This window comes from Neopsephotus bourkii, unplaced genomic scaffold, assembly GCF_033783945.1.
Source record: "Neopsephotus bourkii isolate Nb327-2 ecotype Australia unplaced genomic scaffold, CSIRO-AGI_Nbou_v1 NB_289, whole genome shotgun sequence".
NCBI lineage: Eukaryota > Metazoa > Chordata > Aves > Psittaciformes > Psittacidae > Neopsephotus > Neopsephotus bourkii.
In genome coordinates this window covers 1-14,724 of record NW_026900798.1, presented here as the reverse complement: position 1 = coordinate 14,724, position 14,724 = coordinate 1, and the positions used below count along the sequence as shown (strand labels likewise).

At 45.4% G+C, this 14,724-nt stretch overlaps 1 protein-coding gene across 1 annotated transcript; it reads right to left on the bottom strand.

Annotated features, from left to right (window-relative positions):
- Nucleotides 1-929: 929 nt before the first annotated feature.
- Nucleotides 930-2,838, bottom strand: RPS23 (ribosomal protein S23). Its single transcript, XM_061347079.1, has 4 exons — nucleotides 2,748-2,838; nucleotides 2,251-2,410; nucleotides 1,469-1,589; nucleotides 930-1,125 (listed from the first exon to the last, which is right to left on the bottom strand). Exons 1-4 carry the CDS (start codon nucleotides 2,749-2,751, stop codon nucleotides 979-981), a joined length of 432 nt encoding a protein of 143 aa, XP_061203063.1. The 5' UTR covers nucleotides 2,752-2,838; the 3' UTR covers nucleotides 930-978.
- Between the last annotated feature and the right edge of the window lie 11,886 nt (nucleotides 2,839-14,724).

Here is a 14,724-nt window from a genome sequence, read left to right as displayed (position 1 = left end):
GCTAAGCCACTGAACAAGTGCTAATGATACACTGACTTTTAATGATGCATAGATTATTATGGCTGTTAGAACACTGTCATTCTGGGTGCACATAGCACATGCCATGCTTGGACCCAACCTTCAAAATTTCTATAGCTCTGCACACTGGCAGCATTAACAGTCCGGATTTTTTTTTTTTTTTTCATGGGGCCCCTCTTCACAATAGCTTTAGGGAAGAAGGGTTTATGTTTTCAGAACAAGTTTATGGTAGAGACTTCAGAAGGATTCATACAATGGTTTATGTTGGAAGGGACCCTAAAGCTCATCGAGTTCGATCCCATGGGCAGGGACACCTTCCACTAAACCAGGTTGCTTCAAGCCCTGTCCAACCTGGCCTTGAGCACTGCCAGGGATGGGGCAGCCACAGCTTCTCTGGACAACCTGTGTCAGGGCCTCAGCACCCTCACAGGGAAGAACTTCTGCCTAAGAGCTCATCTCAATCTCCCCTCTGTCAGGTTAAATCCATTCCCCCTTGTCCTGTCCCTACAGGCCCTTGTCCAAAGCCCCTCTCCAAATTCTTTTAGGCATCTTGTCATCAAGACAGTTTTGACTCCAGTTACTAAGCTGAAGAAGCCTTCATGAAGGCACTGGCATCCAGGGACAGTCCACAAGCCACTACACCACCTCTTCTTTTTAAGAAGTAACTCTTCATAGAAAAAGCTCCCCTGCACACAACTGTGTTGGATCCACACAACACAAAAGCTGAATTTGGGAACACAAGTGCTTTTCGGGCTCACCTGCTGGTTGAAAAGATTCACTCAGCAGCAAAGCATTCCTTACATAAGGAAAAGCCAGCCAGCAACAAAAAAGACAGTACATGCTAATGCTTGAGGTACGCCACTTGCAGATAAACATAAAAAATATATTGTAAGTTTTAAATAAGCTACAAGTTTTTCCAATCAAAAGCTTTATTGACCTTCTTGGCAAATTAATTGAAATTTATGATCTTGGTCTCTCCTTCTTGCCCTTGTACAAGGCCAAGAGAGAAACATTTGCTACTTTGACAACCTTGAAGCGAACTCCAGGAATGTCACCAACAGCATGACCCTTCCGGCCGAAACCAGCAACCAGAACTTCATCGTTCTCCTGCAATCAAAAACACAGTTACAAAGCCATGAACATCAAACCAGTGCCTCATTCTAAAATCGGTTAACATTGAACTCGAGTGACTTTCTAAGGAAAGGGTGGAAATACTGAAGAAATATGAAGATTTACATAAATTAAGGATAATTATCCCCTTCGGTGTTTTGGAAACGCAAACCAAGACAACATCTCTTGATGTTTTCATGTGTCTCTGCAGTTACAGCTTTTAAGATGCACAAGATGCAGCATGGCACTAGCCATCCGCTAAATCTGTCAATTATGCGATTTTATTGTGTGTCCATGTGACATGCACCTTCTTATAGATGACTTCTGGAAAATAACTCACCTCAATGAAGTTCAGGCACCCATCATTGGGAACAAAAGCAGTTATTTTTTTTCCGTTCTTGATCAGCTGGACTCTAACACACTTCCTGATGGCAGAGTTGGGCTGCTTAGCTTCTACACCACTAAAATGGAAGCACAATATATTAACAAAGCATTCATATCACAAACCAGCAGACATTACAGAAGTTACTGCGTTCATCTGTACTAAATGCAAGTTGTATCTGTACTTAAAACCAAAAAATATTAGTTACATTTGTAAATATGGATTAAATACATTTATATACTCAATATATAAACCCCAATTCCTAAGCCAAGTAAAAATTTAAAATTAATCACCTACAGACACACACTAATTCGGTAATTAAAAATCTGGAGGGAGAAATAAAAAAAAAGACAAGCATCTTGAGCATCTTGGAGCCCTGGCAATGTCCCAGTGAAACTTATAAATCATTAAAGGGAAAAAAAAAAAAAGCCAGAAGACAAGTGGATGCGATTTTTAAGACCAGGCACACACACAAATTCCCCCCCCCCCCCCCCGAAGCAAAGTAAGGGGTTGGAACTGGATGAGCTTTAAGGTCCCTTCCAACCTAAACTAGTCTGTGATTCTACAGTAAAAAATAAACACAGCTACGTGTAACAAATAAACCACGTTACAATCTACGGCACAAGCTAAACGTGTCACTACACAGGTTAACGTTACAGTTTTGCGACCGTTCTCAAAGTTCCTCCCTAAAAGGCCTCGGTATCCGGTCACATCGGTGGATGCCGCGTCGCTCTACTTACACTTTCTCCAGGACGATGCCCTTGGCGTGTGAGGCACCGCCGAAGGGGTTGGCCTTCAGCGCCGTGCCCAAATGCGCCTTCTTGTACTGCTTGTCGTGCCACTTCTGGTCGCGGCGGTGGCTGCGGAGCTTCCGGGCGGTGCGGAGACCTCGACACTTCCCTGCACAACGACAGCGGTGAGGGCTGAGTAGCGCGCACCTCACTTAACCCTAGCCAGGCCGGGCCACCCGGCGCTGCCTATGTGGGGACAGCCCTCCACTAGGCCCTGCCGCGCTGTGCAGAGTAATGGCGGCGGCGGCGCGGCTGCACAGCCTAGCGTTACGCGGCGCGGGGCCTGGAGCCAGCAGCAGCTCGCGGGGCAGGGAGGCAGAGCACTGCGAGACCCTCCTCGGTGCCACCACCACGGCCCCCTCGCCTGACCGGTCCCATCCCTGCTGTGCTCGGCCTAGCCTGGTCTGGTCTGGCCTGGCCCAGGCCGGCCTGGCTGTCTGACTTACCCATCCTTCCTCCTTGGCTGCCGAGCGCGAAAGAGACTTCGTTTCCCACGCGGCAGTGACTAGTGCGGCCGTAAGGCCCCTATGCGGGCTGGCTCTGATGCGCCTGACGAAAATTCCCGTCAGGCACAGGGAGGCCCGATCCGGTCCTAACAGGCATTACCACAGGGTGGTGGCATGGTCGGTTCCCGCAGCAGCTGCGGGTGAGGCTCGTCCCGGTTTTACGCAGCTGCTCTGGGCGTTACCGACCTCGCTGTGGAGCGGGCCCGGAAGGAAGCAGCGCCGCGGCGCCCTGAGGAACCGCGAGGTCCGGAGGATGCTGAGCTTGCGGTTGGCTTCACCAAACACAGTTGCCTAACCACCCCAGTGGCCTCCTGTGATGGAGTTACTGTATCAGTGGACAAAGTAAGGACGATAGATGTCTGTCTGGACTGGTGTAAAGCCTTTGGCAGAGTCCCTACCCAGCCTACTTCTGTCTGATCTGAAGAGATACGGATTTGGTGGGTGGACTGTTTGGTGGATGAGGAGTTGGCTGGATGGTCACATCCAGAGGGTAGTGGTCAGTGTCTGGATGGACCAGTGATAAGTGAGGTCCTTCAGGTGTTGTTACTGGGACCAACACTGTTTAATATCTTCAGCAGTGACACAGATAGTGGGATTGAGTGTGTCATCAGCATGTTTGCAGATGACACACAAGACCAAGTGGGTCTGTTTGCAGTGGAGACCATGATTAGTGACATGGGCAGGAACCAGCCCCCCAGAGGGCTATAGGCTGGTGCATGGAAACAGGTTATTTCATTTCGTTACATCAGTGCTTCCAAAATGAACCATTTTTGGTTTGCTGAGCAGATAAATCCACCCAAATCCCACAATTTATTTAAAAACTCACAGTATAATCTGATCTCTGTCACTCCCTGTGGAATCTGATTTCTCTTGTCCTGTAGAGCTGTGAAACAAAAGCTTCAACTAGGAGAGTGAGCTACAGCAATCCGCAGTGTCCGGAGGGGTTGTTGGCCACTACAATCCCCATGCAGCCCTGTCTGTTGGTGTGTGAAGTGCCTTTAGTGTTCCCTTGCGGGACGCTGGCAGCAAGGAGAGCAACAAGGAGTAGGTTGAATTCAAAACAGAAAATTGGGGCTTTGATTGTCTTGTCTGGTACTTCAGAACCTGTGGCTTTCTCTCACTTGAAAGGCAAGTGCTATGTAAAACACTGTTGATTGTAAAATAAACCAGAACCCCTGGCTGCCACATTTTCCAGGGGAATGAACACACACCAGTGTTGGGAACTCTTCCACAGTGGTAGATCTACCGTGTAATGGAGGCTGCGGGTTTTTGTTTGGTTTGTTTTGGTGGGGTTTGCTGTCCCTAAAGATAGACCAAGAATCAGAATCATAGAATCATAGAATCAGCTAGGAAGGAAAGGACCTTTAAATCATTAAGTTCAACCATTTCCCCAGGATTGCCAAGTTCACCACTAATCATGTCCCTGTAGGCCTCGTCTACATGCTTTGTGAATACATACAGGGAAAGAACCTTCATTCTTGATCCAGTCTCCATCCAGAACATTTGCAGTAGTGCCTGAAGCCTGTATGGAGATTTCTCAGGGTAGGATGGCATCCTTTGGGCTTGTTAGGAAGGGTGCAAGGAGTACAAGGGAATCACAGAATCTCAGACTTGTTTGGATTGGAAGGGATCCTAAAGCTCATCCAGTTCCACGCCCTGCATGGGCAGGGACACCTCGCACTAAACCAGGTTGCTCCAAGCCCCGTCCAACAGGCCTTGAGCACTGCCAGGGATGGGGCAGCCACAGCTTCTCTGGGCAACCTGTACCAGGGCCTCAGCACCCTCACAGGGAAGAACTTCTGCCTAAGAGCTCATCTCAATCTCCCCTCTGTCAGGTTAAAGCCATTCCCCTTGTCCTGTCCCTACAGGCCCTTGTCCAACGCTCCTCTCCAGGTTTCTTGTAGCCTCTTTAGGCACTGGCAGCTGGTCTAAGGTCTCCCCTTAAGGAGCCTTTTCTTCTCCAGGCTGAACCAGCCCAGCTCTCTCAGCCTGTCTCCAGAGCAGAGCTTCTCCATCCCTCACAGCATATCTGTGGCTTCCTCTGAACTCTCTCCAACAGCTCCACATCCCTCTTGTGTTGTTGCCCCAGAGCTGGATGCAGGACTGCAGGGGCAGTCTCCCCAGAGCACAGCAGAGGGGGAGAATCCCTCTCTTCGACCTGCTTAATCCTCTGGTTTTGGTGCAGCCCAGCACACACATTATAATGGCAAATATTTACTGTGTTCTTATTAGAATGAATTTCTGAGGCCACTAGCCTTGTCCTAAGAGAAGGAGGCTGTGCTCCATCTGACATGACTTGTGAATCGGCAAGTACTCTAAAGATGAAGGCATGCCTAAATTCATGCATCTCCAGTCATGTGTCACCAGTGGCTGAGGTCTCCTAATGCTCAAATCTCCTCTTTAGGGAATTACAATAGCACTGGTTTGGCTGAAGGAACACCTGTATCAGAGGGGCAGCAAGGAGTCCTGGAATATATAGTGTGTATAACAGGTGTCCCCTTACAGGGACCTGTCCTGGGTTCAGCAGTAGCAGCCATTTTTCTCCTTAGCTGGTGCAGTGCTGTGGTTTTGACTTCCAGCCTGGGAACAGTGCTGATAACACTGATGTTTTTAGTTGTTGCTCTGCCCATCGAGGAGGGGCACAAGAAGCTGTGAGGGAGCAGAGACAGGACACCTGACCCAAACTATCCAAGGGGTATTCCATACCACAGCACGTCATGCCCAGCATAAAAACTGGGGGGCAGTTACCCGGAAGGCTCAGATCGCTGCTCAGGTCGGGCTGGGTATCGGTCGGTGGGTGGTGAGTGGTTGTATTCTCTTCCCTTGTTATTTCCCTTATCATTATTGTTACTGGTGGTAGCAGCAGTGGTTTTGTGTTATACCTTAGTTACCTGACTGTTCTTATCTCAACCTGTGGGAGTCACATTCTTTTGCTTCTCCTTCCTATCCCTCTGGGAGCCAGGGGAAGGGAACAGGGAGGAAGTGAGTAAGTGGCTGCATGGTTCTGAGTTACTGCCTGAGCTTAAACCAGTGACACCGAACGTGGGGCATGAAGGATTGAGATAACAAATCTGACCGGAGTGTGTCTCATTGTATTTGTGACAAGCATTTATTGTTTCAGATTAATAGTCACTGATCACAATGTTGATTTATTTGTTCTTGGAGTTGTTGCATTTGGTCTCAGAGTTTCAGCCATTCAGCATGTTGTATCTTACAGCCAGTATTTGCTGTTTTAGTGTTTATCAGCTGGGGGGCTTGAGCTAAGGTTATTGTTTCGGTGTACTTCATGGTAATAGCATGTAGTACAACAGACTTATTGATCATGAAACCGGGCTGGTATGCATCCTCAGTGTGATCATCACCTCTATACTATGGGAGGCATGTAATGGGAGGTTTTAACAATTACACATCTTTCTTTTTCCTTCCCTCAGGGGGTCAACCTATTGCTGCAGAAAATATATGGACCCTGTCGGAGATCAATATGGTCAGACAAAAGGCATTTATTACAAAGCCTTAACCCCTTATATACTATTTCTTACATGCACTTACAGTGATTTGGCATATTATGATTGGATACATGTCTTGAAGACCCTTAGTGACTAACATATAATTGGTTAAGCACAGGTGTGAGAACTTGACCTCGAAAGCTGCCAACTGTCCACAGTTCTCATTAACTCGGTTAATTCCAGCTTCTTCTTATCTTGCTTGTTTAAGCTTCCCCAGGCCTCTCATGGCCTTGCTGTATCTTTCAGGATTTATGTACCAATTATCCATTCTCCTGTGAGAACACCGTCTCCACAACCTATGGAGAATATATTCCCTCACACCCTCTGCTCCCCACCAGGCTGTTTACAGTGGGAGTAGATTCTGGAAAAGTTAAAGATCTGAATATCCTTTCAGTGCCCTTGGAAGCACCCTGCTGCTTTTGCTGGAAACCAGCTTGTTGCTGAATATGCTGTTTGTGTTTTGCTTGCGGTGTGACCACCCTTAGAAAACCTGATCTTGTCAGGTCTGGAAAGTTGAGCAGGGTCCGGCTGAGGTCTTGTCTAGGGTTAAACCATCAATTTAAGATTACTACCAAGAGATCTTCCCCGAGGCTGGACAGTCATGAGAGTGTGTGGGACAGTATGGGCGAAGACTTAAGCCAGTTTGGAATTTCACTCCTGAACGAATGTGTAATCTGGAAAAATTAGCACACTTAGATGAGGTATGCTGTCATCCTCCAATACCAGAGAGGGAGAACTTGCTACAATGTGCTGGGGCTTGTCTTACACCTATAGGGCCCTGTTCTGTAAGGAGCAGGAAAGAAGATGTCCCCCAATCTGCTGGCAAAGCAACAGACAACACAGCTACTCAAACCCATAGCACAGCAGCTATATCAACCCCGGTGACAAGCACAGCAGCTGCTCAAACCCTGACCATAACAGACAACACAGCTACTCCAGTTCTGAGCACAGCAGCTACACCAGCCCCAGTGACAAGCACAGCAACAATCAAACCCTGACCACGACAGGCAATGCAGCTACACCAACTCCAAGCACAGCAGCTACACCAACCCTGACAACAGATACTGCAGCCACTCCAACTGGGGGGAGTTAGCTGGAAGGCCCAGACTGGTTACTGGTTGGCTGGGAATCAGTTGGGGGTTGGTGAGCAGTTGTATTCTCTTCCCTTGTTATTTCCCTTATCATTATTATTAGTGGCAGCAGCAGTGATTTTGTGTTATACCATAGTTACTGGACTGTTCTTATCTCAACCCATGGGAGTTACATGCTTTCGATTCTCCTCCCCATCCCTCTGGGAGCAAGGGGGTGAGGGGGGAGTGAGCAAGCGACTGCGTGGGTCTGAGTTACTGGCTGGGCTTAAACCACAATGGGATCTTTCACCAAACCATACCCCTGGATCGGAGAGCGATTTGACTGACTTCTTCAGGGAAAGACACCAGCAGCATAAGCGGGACACCTCAGCAGGTCTGCCAACTTTATCTGAATGTGTTATCCACTGCCAGTGACTGCTGGTGTCCACGAAGGACTGATACTGACAGTTTATGGAATAACACTTTTTATTTATATAAAGTTAATGAATTTATTAATATAAAATTGTGAGAAAATAAGGTTTGTGATTGCCGGTGATAGGGAATGTCCGCAAAACCAAGCTTGAAGTGATTTACAATAGCATCTGGCATGAGTTAGTTATTAGATAGTGTGCATAAGATGAAATTCTTACCCAATAGGTGTCCCTATAGGGGAGAAGACAGATTCAGCCTGTGGACTGATCCCAGAAGTTACTATGGAGGCTTTTCTATCTGCCCTCCTCTCTCATTCACTTTTATACTTTTCTTAGCTCTCAGGTGGAGCTTGGGTGACTCCAGTCATACATTCTTTTATTATTGATTGGTGTAAAAATCTCTCGTTTCTCATAAAGGGGGAGTGTCACGAGGATGGAGCCAGGCTCTTCTCAGTGGCAAACAATGAAAGGACAAGGGGTAATGGGTACAAATTGGAGCACAAGAGGTTCCACTTAAACCTGAGAAGAAACTTCTTCTCAGTGAGGGTGACGGAACACTGGAACGGGCTGCCCAGGGAGGTTGTGGAATCTCCTTCTTTGGAGACATTCAAAACCCGCCTGGACACGTTCCTGTGTAACGTTATCTAGGTGTTCCTGCTCCGGCGGGGGGATTGGACTAGATGATCCAGAGAGACCTGGACAGGCTGGAGAGCTGGGCGGGGAATAACTTGATGAAATATAACAAGGGAAAGTGTAGAGTCCTGCATCTGGGCAGGAACAACCCCAGGTTCCAGTAAAGGCTGGGGAACGACCTGTTAGAGAGCAGTGTAGGGGAGAGGGACCTGGGGGTTCTGGTGCACGACAGGGTGACCATGAGCCGACACTGTGCCCTTGTGGCCAAGAAGGCCAATGGCATCCTGGGGTGTATTAGAAGGGGGGTGGTTAGTAGGTCGAGAGAGGTCCTCCTTCCCCTCTACTCTGCCCTGGTGAGACCTCATCTGGAATATTGTGTCCAGTTCTGGGCCCCTCAGTTTAAAAAGGACAGGGACCTGCTGGAGAGAGTCCAGCGCAGGGCAACTAAGATGATTAAGGGAGTGGAGCATCTCCCTTATGAGGAAAGACTGAGGGAGCTGGGTCTCTATAGTTTGGAGAAGAGGAGATTAAGGGGTGACCTTATTAGTGTATATAAATATATAAAGGGGGAGTGTCACGAGGATGGAGCCAGGCTCTTCTCAGTGGCAAACAATGAAAGGACAAGGGGTAATGGGTACAAATTGGAGCACAAGAGGTTCCACTTAAACCTGAGAAGAAACTTCTTCTCAGTGAGGGTGACAGAACACTGGAACAGGCTGCCCAGGGAGGTTGTGGAATCTCCTTCTCTGGAGACATTCAAAACCCGCCTGGACACGTTCCTGTGTAACCTTATCTAGGTGTTCCTGCTCCGGCAGGGGGATTGGACTAGATGATCTTTTGAGGTCCCTTCCAATCTCTAACATACTGTGATACTGTGTGATACTGTGATCTTTTGAGGTCCCTTCCAATCTCTAACATACTGTGATACTGTGATTTAAAGATACAGCCAATAAAAAATACAAAGCGGATGCTCAGCCAGGGATGGTTGTACCTTGGAGGCAGTAACTCTGGGATGGAGGTGTGAGTTAGTATTATAACGAGATTATAATGAGCAAGGGTCCCCTAAGGGAAGTGATTTGGCCAAGATTTGGCCAATGGACATCTTCTCCTGTACTTCCCATTTGACAGCTGCTATGCTGCTTGTCAGCTGCACGGTACCATCAAGTTCCCAGTCCTGCAGGGAGTACAACAGAGCCTGGCCGCGGTGTCTCCACTCCGCTCCACCCTCCATTGCTCCTCTGGGATAGCAGGTTGTGTGGCCCAGGGAACTGTGGTGGAGTAGGTTCTGTGCATTCCAGCTGTCCTGAAAGCGGCAACCTTATTTTGCCTGAAAACGGTTTCTCTAATACTGCAACTTCTGTTAGACCCCAGCTGTCTCTATTTCCCTCCCCCCCCAAGAGTGTTTTTCCCACACTTGGTTGTCTCTACATTTCCTTATCTCATTTTTCAAGCTGGAATTCTCACGTAAGTATCTGGATTCCTCCTTAAATTTTATCGGAACAGTACCACTAAGGACAAACTGTTTGGAGATTATTGTGATTAGTGAATATTCTCTGTATCACTGAAGGAGAAATGAATTAAGATTGTAAATCCCTTTTAATAGTTATGATGCTAAAGCCCCTGTCTTTATCTTATGTCTGGAATGCAACACACAGGATCTCTAAGTCAGTGAAGCAGGGCTTACTGTGTGATCACATCAGCAGACAGCTGATGTTAGCTGCTGAGCAGGAAAGCCATGGGAGCAGTTAAGCTGTGGGAGTATTTGTGCACATAGTGTACATTGTGTATATACATATATGAGCACACTTGAATACTGGTGCCTGCGACTCACCTCTCTTGAGAATGACCCATCCCACACAAAACCTGCCGTATTCACAGTGGTGTTAAATGCACCTTGGTGTCTTGTTCTGACAGTCCAAACCAGGGCACTGTAATTCTGGGGGCTTTTCACAACTGTGGTCTGCTTAGAGTTATCTGTAGGTATGAAATATTAGAGCTTGAAAGCAGGTCACATGCAAACTGAGTTAGTGCTGAAGAAAGGAATGCTTCCAAATCTTTGGCTTCTGTGAAATGGAGGTAATACTCTTACTCGAAGGCATCATAAGACTTCAAAATGCATTTAATTCTTTGTCTGGTTATATATGGAAGGAGAAATTTCAGAGTGATTTGGAAGCCTTCACCTTTCGTTAAGGTTAGGGTTGAGTACAGATAAGAAGTGCTCTTCAGGGTGATTTTATAACCTGGAGAGACCATCTGATTTTATTTCTTTTTCCATTAGCGAGCAGCTCACATCTTGGTCTAATTTCCCCAGAATGTGTAAACTGGAATTCACAAGGACGCTGGAATTAGCTGTCAGTAGGTGTCTGCGTCAGGACAAATCCGAGCACACAAACGATTTCTCTGATGGGGACAAGTGCAGTGATGGAGTGATGAATCCTTCCCTGGATTGGCTGGGTCTGCTGCCCGTCATGCTGCCAGACAGAGCGTGGGTGCTGGACCAGAAGAGCAGATGTGCTGGGTCTGGTGGTTCTGGGCCTCTTCCCCATGGAAAGAAACGCTGCCCTTAGGATCTTCTTGCTTGTTTTGTACATGGGATTTGCAGTGTCTGAGAACGAAATGAATGGCAGGTCAGTAATTGAGTGTGTATCAAACTGTTGGTGGAGTGGAACACATTATTTAAATGTTGTAATTTGGTAATTTGTGCTGCGTGTGAGCAGATTTGATCACAGTTTAGGATGTCAGGGCATGGTTTTAACTTTATTTTCAGGTTTGAAAATGCCTGGGCTAATACAGAAATGAAGTATTTTGAAGTGTACAGTACATTGAAAGTGAAACTATAAAATAATTTTATAAAAAATACTATAAATGGTTTGAAAATTAGTGTTTTATGGGCATCTGTCTTATATATAATTTCATTTTAATGACTCTCACACTGACTTGCAGTGGACTGTGTAAAAAAGGAGTTATAAATAGAGTAACAACAAGGGTGTGAAAACTTTCCAAGAAAGATAGGTGTTAAAATGTTATTCTTGTGTAGAATGAATATTTGAGGCATGAGTTCAATATTTCAAAAAAGTATTTAACTTATGAAATTACTAGAGATTTGGATTTAACATTGTTTATAATGCTGTTTCATTCTGTAATGATATATAAATAGGAAGCCCAAATTACATCAGGGGAAAGAGGATTTTCTAGAGCCTAGCATTACAAAACTGAAAACAGCCTAAACTGTATTAGTTGAATTGTGCCCCAAAGTCTCTAATAACACACAGATCAAATAGGCTGATGAAAGTCACATCTGGCAGTAAAATCTGTGCCTGTAAGGCAAGACTGATATGTGGTGATTTGCTTAAGCTTGTATTAAGAAATCTGGTAGTTGGTTACTGATAAATACTACAATATGTTTTCCTTTAAATAGCTTACTTGCTGTTCTCCTCTGCTAGTTTTCAGATTTGTTAGTGTCTTCTTGGTATAATTGCACTTTTTTTGCGATCAGATTAGAATCCAAGTGGTGGAGCATTCATCACCTTTCAGCAGAACATTGTTTATAGTGCCTTTGAAGGTTAACATGTTATTTTCCAATTTAATGGTTCATAAATCAAGTGAAAATAGTTCAGCAGCCAGTGAGGTAATCTGTAGCTGGCCAATGACAGTATTAAAGTGATAATTCTGTAGTAAGTGAAATACTGCAGTAGAGTACACTCTGCCATCTGATGCGGTGTGTCAGGGCAGCAATATAAAGAGTAAAAGTGTGAATGTGGCATGTGAATGTGACAGTGAATATGGCTTCATTTAACCTGCTGACATGGAAACTCTTTGTGGCCTCTGCACCCAGCATTGATCGAGTGCACTTGGTCACTGTTGTTATAAATTGAGACCACAACGGATCATAATCCAATTAAAATTTTATTAATTATAGCAAGTAGAATATGAGCAAAAACAGCGCTGGACGACAGGGGAGTCCGCGCTCCACCAACTGCTGTGCTGATCAGTTCAAACAGCCCCCTTTTTATACATCTTTACTTCCGTGTTCATGAGGTAGTGGAGGTACTCTGCGCATGCTTCAGTTGTTGTTAGGGGGTCGTTTTCTGCCTCCTGGTGGTCGTTGAGGCCGAAGTAAGAAATCTTCCTCTTTTGACCCCTCTACTCCTATGTCCTTATATGGAGTGGTTTGTCTTATTTCTGCCAGTTCCTGGAACATCTTGCAGTTATCTTATGTTAGCATAAGCGGTCTCTGGTTTAGTTGGTGTAAGCGTTTGCGGTTATCTTATCTTGCGTAAGCTGTGTCCGGTGGCTATTTGCATAAGCGGTTTCATATCTTTTTGTTGCCTAACCTTTTTTTTGGGCTTAACATATATCTTAATAAACAATATCCTAGTTTATAGTTTCTCACAATCCCCCCTTTTTCTCTTTATCCTATTATTGTTTATTAGACGCTGCTTTCATTCTCGGCACTGCAAGCAAACCTTTTTCCACAATCCCAACATTTACAATAACACTCACAAGGTAATACCTCACAATTACAATAGGCGTAGCCCCCACGTGGCATAACACATTCACAACAATCTTCATTCTCATCAATAGATACACTCTTATATTTTGCCCCAGACCTCGTAGTTAAAATAAGCAGTTTAGCTATGTCAAACCGTTCTCTAATAAAGTGTAAAATATAGCGTAATATACAAGGCCCAAATATAAGTCCCAGAATCAACATAACAAGCGGTCCTGCTAAAGCAGACAACAAAGTGGTTAGCCAAGGTGAAATATTAAACCAATTTTCATACCATGACCTGCCCGCCTCACGATCTTTCTTATGTTGATCTAACCTTTTCCGGAGTTCAGACATAGTGTCCTGGACTACTCCCATATGGTCAGCAAAAGAGCAACATTCTTCATTGAGAGCTACACATAACCCTCCTTCCTTTAGGAACAATAGATCTAATCCTCTTCTATTTTGCAGTACTACTTCTGATAAAGACTTTACTGAAGTGGCTAAATTTTGGATAGATTGTTCTATTTTTGCTAAATCCTCATCTACAGCCATCTGTAAACTTTGTAATTCCTGACCTTTTACTAGGGAGGCTATGCCTGTACCTGCTCCAACTCCGCCCGCTATCAGCAATGTAGCTAAGGTTACCACTGTAATTGGCTCTCGTTTTTGTCTATTCAGGTCTCCTTCAAAGTGGCGTAACACCTCCTCAGAGGTGTGATAGATCAGACGAGGAACAATAATCACCTGTACGCAAAACAGATTGATTAAACACTTTTAGGGATAGACAAGGCATTACTCCGATGTCTGAGCAAACCCATTTAGCTCCTGGTGTCGGGATAGCCCATTTATCATTTTTATTCTTGTGTTTCTCTATAGTGTGTTTCTCTATAGTGACTGCTCGGTTGCACAAAGGCTGATACTTTTTGGGCACTGTACCTATACATTTTCCTTGACCTGTTACTAATTGAATAGTAATTCCTTGCGTATGGTTCCTCTGGTCATTCCATGGGCATTCTCGTGGGCTTGAACCATTAGACCATTGAATCCTACCTGGTTTTCCAATTGCCTCAAAATATGGTGGTTTAACATTATAACCAACATTCTTCAGTTAAATTTGGTTTGCTTTCATTAAGGGCACGATAAGAGGCTTGCATTAGATTCCATAAGGGGTCTTTGGATTCTGACAACTCTAGATCGCTGGATATAATGTCATTAGTTGTTTCCGAAAGGGAGTTTGGAGAAGTGGTTGCGACACTTGCGGGGACAACCTTTTCTTCAGAGAAAGTGGGTGGATTCAGGACCAGATTTGGTCCTACTGGTAGGGGATCGTGGGGCATCGATTTTTTCATTATTCGAAAAATTCCTCCTCTGTCTGCACCTGTTTCCCAATATCTAATTCCCCAATATTTCCCTGCCAGCCAAAAGTCCTGAGCAGGATTTTTTATAGTTATATTGATGCCCACACAAGGATTCGGTTTACTTAAGCAATGACCCCACCGGTCTCTGTGTAATTTAGGTCTCTTGCATCTTTCCGGTGACCACTTTATTTCTAGATATTGGTCTCCAGGTGCGGACCACTCAGAGGCCCATGTTTCGCACCCCCAATATGCACAGTAATAATGACCTGGAGAGTTACAGTATACTTTACCAGGGTTTGATGCTGGACATATATAAATTGGTTTACATATATCTGCCTCATATTTACGATCTTCTTCAGTAATTAGGTCATGCAAACTCACATTGAAACTAATTGGGCCCAGTGTAGCTTGTGCTTGGATTGGATTA